General features: G+C 34.0%; 1 protein-coding gene across 1 annotated transcript; it reads left to right on the top strand.

Annotated features, from left to right (window-relative positions):
• LOC111394241 (UDP-glycosyltransferase 85A8-like) lies at positions 1–3,084 on the top strand. Its single transcript, XM_023020000.1, has 3 exons — positions 1–127; positions 1,267–1,380; positions 2,332–3,084. The coding sequence occupies exons 1-3, from the start codon at positions 1–3 to the stop codon at positions 2,979–2,981; spliced, it is 891 nt and encodes a 296-aa protein (XP_022875768.1). The 3' UTR covers positions 2,982–3,084.
• Positions 3,085–4,548: the final 1,464 nt, after the last annotated feature.

Genomic DNA, 4,548 nt, shown 5'->3' with positions numbered 1-4,548 from the left:
ATGGGTATGAAATACGGGGTGTACATGGCAAATTTCAGCCGGACACAGCAAGGGATGGAAACTATTGGACTTCCGCCGTCACCATTGTTGCAGAGAATCGCGTGGTTGCTGGTTTGGGGAAGGAGGGGTAGTTGGACTTGGGCCTGTTTTTTGTTTTTTTTCTAGGCCTTTTGGGCCCTTTTTCTTAGGTTGTCCATGGAGAACAGTAGTTAAGCCTGTTTTGTTTTTTAATTGTTGGACCTTTTTTTTAATCCATTGTGGTTGAAGTATTGAGAAAAATTGACAAATCAAGTGTTAACTTTGACATAATTCAATTTTTAGGTGTCAAGTTTTAAATTGCAAAACTCAAATATTAGCAAATTAATTATAAATATTTATTAATTAAATTTAACAAGGTTACAAATATATAATTAATGATCACATATACATAATTATAGGTCACAACTTTTTTACCGGTCACATATTATCAAATTCATAGGTCACTGATTATTTTGAGGTCACAAATAAAAAAATTTATAGGTCACCGATTATTTTATTGGTCACAAATCAAAAAAATTACAAATAACAGTTTATTATCAATTACAAATTTTCAAATTTGTTGGTCATAAATTATATTTTAGTTAGTACTAATCAAATTTTAATGTCACAGTTTAATAACTAAATAATTGGTTCACCGCTACCAATACTCCCACCACTTGCGACCACTATTGTTAGCACCACAACACTACCACCTCCACACCACCATTGCCATTGCAGTCGCCATCTGCCACCACCTCCACCAACCGTCGTCAGATCCACCGTATTACTAGTACCTCTACCTGCACAACCAACAAAAACGCTAAAACCCCCCAACATCACCAAAACACCCCCAAACCACTGTCTAATTCAATAAAACCCACTCCCAACCGCCAAATCCACCACCACAAAACCCCACCACACAAACACCATCACCGCCACAGTGGTGTTTTGTGCTGAAAAGAAAATATTATTGAAATTCAGCAAATCTAGTTGAGTAATTTGGCAGATCAAATTATAGAAATCCTCTTTTCATTGTCGCGTTGCGGCAGCGATCTCCAGGAGTATAGCATTGACGATTCAGGTTCTTTTCCCCTATGTTCTTTATCTTCTTCTTCAAAAATCGGCAGATCAAATTATAGAAATCCTCTTTTCATTGTCGCGTTGCGGCAGCGATCTCCAGGAGTATAGCATTGACGATTCAGGTTCTTTTCCCCTATGTTCTTTATCTTCTTCTTCAAAAATCGGCAGATCAAATTATAGAAATCCTCTTCTCATCGCCGCGCTACTATGATGGTCTCCGACAATGGGCAATGATCTCCGGGAGTAGGCGGCGCCGTCGGAGGAGTGGCTTAAGTGGGAAGAGTGAGAAGGAAGAAATGGAGAGAAATGAATATGAATTTTAAGGTCTATAATTGGATTGAGATGAGATAGTGTTGATATATTTAAAATTGATATTATTAAGAGTCTGTTTGGAAGTGATTTTGAAAATTAATTTTTTGATCGTTAGGAGAAAAGTGGGGTCCATCTGTGAGAGAAGAAGTCAAACATGACGACTGAAATAGTGAAATAACGGTCAAAAAATTAATTTTTTGGGCTAAAAAATCACTTCCAAATAAGCTGTAATATTAATTGTTAAATCAATACCTGAATTGTGAATTAAAAAAAAAAATTCACCTAATTTTTGCACTGAAATCTTGAAATGCCTAGAATTTTGTAACTTCCTCTTAAGTATATTTACAGCATTACACTTTTATTTGTTGGGTTTATTTATCTCTTTCTTTGAATTTTATAGTCTTATTGGCTGAGTATACATGAGATTTATTATTTCTTAAATATGGTTTCTTGTTCTTTCAATCTAGAGAAGATCATTTTAATTAGGAAAAAAATAAATCATGGTAAATGTTGTTATAAAAGTTTTAAAAAAAATTTAAAATGTAATTTTTCTATGGCCAAAATGATTGACAAATAATTATAAAATCAACATAAATAAATGTTTTTGAACACTTTAATAGCATTTTCTAAAATTAATATTTTTTTCAAAACTTGAAAAAATAGAAGTAATCAAATAATAGTTGACAAGTTTATTTTTTAACAATTTGCAACTAATTATTGTTTAACTTTTTATATGTGATTTTTTGGGGAAAAAATTGAAATTTAAAAAACGTACCCACGTACTCGTATTCGAAATTTGCACTCTTTTTAACCATGCTCTTGTATTCTACATTTTGAAAAATATAAGATTCGACACTTAGATATGTATCTGTATCCGATACTCGTACTCAAGTCCAAGCAACTTATGTTTAAACTCTTGAGTTGTTTCAACAGGTAACCTTTGGAAAGAAGAGACAGGGTGTCTGGAGTGGCTTAACCCAAAGAAACGGAACTCAGTGGTGTACGTGAACTTCGGTAGCATAACAGTCTTGACACCGCAGCAACTCGTTGAATTCGCTTGGGGACTTGCGAATAGTAAGAAAAACTTTGTTTGGATAATCAGGTCAGACACTGTAGTTGGCGATTCTGCTAATTTGCCGTCTGAGTTTGTCGAAGAAACTAAAGAGAGAGGCCTCATTGCAAGTTGGTGCCCACAAGAACAGGTGCTCAACCACCCGTCTATTGGAGTTTTCCTAACGCATTGTGGCTGGAACTCGACAATTGAAAGCATGTCTTGTGGTGTGCCGATGATCTGCTGGCCATTCTTTGCTGATCAGTTCATTAATTGTAGGTTTTCATGCACGGAATGGGGTGTTGGCTTAGAAATTGATAATAATGTCGATAGAGTTGAAGTAGAGAAGATTGTGAGGGAACTAATTGATGGAAAGAAGGGTAAGAAGATGAAGAATAAAGCAGTTGAGTGGATGAAAAAGGCTAAAGGAGCCACCGAAATCAATGGTTCATCTCACTTGAACTTTGATAAATTTGTGGAGGTGCTGCTGTCCAAGAAGAACAATAATATGATGGCTTGATGAACATTCCACATGTAATGGTTCATCTTTTCTTTGGAGAGTTGACCACAGAGGCCTAATTGAGAATTTGCAATTATTTCAATATTAAAGTTTTTTCTAATTACTTGCTCATTACAAACCAGCGGTGAAGAGGGAAAATAGTTATATCTTTTAACATCTCAAGACATGCAGGAAAAATGCAAAAAGCGTTCAACGAAAATCAAAATACAGACATAACAATAAACTTAATAAAGCAGCTACGTGACATTTTCGCTTCTCTTTTCTGACATTGCACTTCAAGAAATACAAATTACTTTGCATCTTGTACGAAACTTGGAGATGAAAAACTACTTTTAATTGAGAAAATGATAAATTCGAGAACGCTCTACTTTGTTTCATAGATTAACTTGCATAAAATGACTAATATCTCAAGCCTTATATAGGCTTTAAATTATGTATCTAATCTAGTACATATATCCAATATTAATTGTTCGTGCATCTTGAGACTTCATGAATTTTATCTTCAGATGTTGTTTGTCAACATGGGCTCAAATAAAATTATACTTCATATTGATGTACTAACTTCAATCATGAAAAAGTGGATTCTTGACCAACAATAATGTTGACTTGTTGTCAACGAGAATCTCAGTCAGCACATCCTGTTGCAAACCAACTTCCTTTAACAAATTTCTAATCCAATTGCTTGACAGAACGCAAAATGTAACAATAACATACTCCAGGCCCCTTGAACATGATTTATAGTACTCTAAGTAAGCTTCAAAACTTCGAAAATGCATCAATCATCAATAACTTGTGAAAATATCTAGAGACTTCACGAATTTTAACTCCACATATTATTTGTCAACACATACTCGAACAAAATGATACTTCATATTGATGTACTCACTTTGATCATGAAAAAAGTGGATTCTTAACCAACGATAATATTAACTTGTTGTTAGCAAGAATCTTTATCAACTCATCTTGTTGCAAATGAACTTCCTTTAACAAATTTCTAATCCAATTGCTTGATAGAATGCAAAAATCTAAGAGTACAATATACTCCACTTCACAACTTGAAAGCAATACAATGAGTTACTCCTTCAAAGACTATGTATAAAAGTAGTATCTCTAGTAAAGAAAACATGACAACTTGTTCGGTTTTTATGATCATCTCTACCCCAATCATCCTTGCTATAATAGACAAACTTGAAATGATTAGAATATGAACAAGTTGATGCATCGATCTTTTTGTGACCTACAAATGTGTTATGGTGAGGAACTCCATATACAAAATAACGAGACTAGCCCCCCCACAAAATTCTTAGGTCGTGCTCATGTCAAATGCCTTGTACTTCCAACAAAACTCTTGTAAAAATTAGATCATCTACATAAAAATTAATCAAGATATTACCATTAAAATTCAACTTCCTATAGAGCGTGCTCCCATTGCCTTGAAGAATATCAAAAATCTCCATAAAAATTATATGAAAAATAAAAATTATTATTTTACTCGTTAATTCTCTTAGCTTAGGTTTATAATCAATCCACTTGACTATCTCTACAAATTTCGAGCAGCCCTATGTCA

Source organism: Olea europaea, chromosome 5, assembly GCF_002742605.1.
Source record: "Olea europaea var. sylvestris chromosome 5, O_europaea_v1, whole genome shotgun sequence".
Taxonomy (NCBI): Eukaryota; Viridiplantae; Streptophyta; class Magnoliopsida; order Lamiales; family Oleaceae; genus Olea; species Olea europaea.
This window is presented reverse-complemented; position numbering and strand designations above follow the sequence as displayed.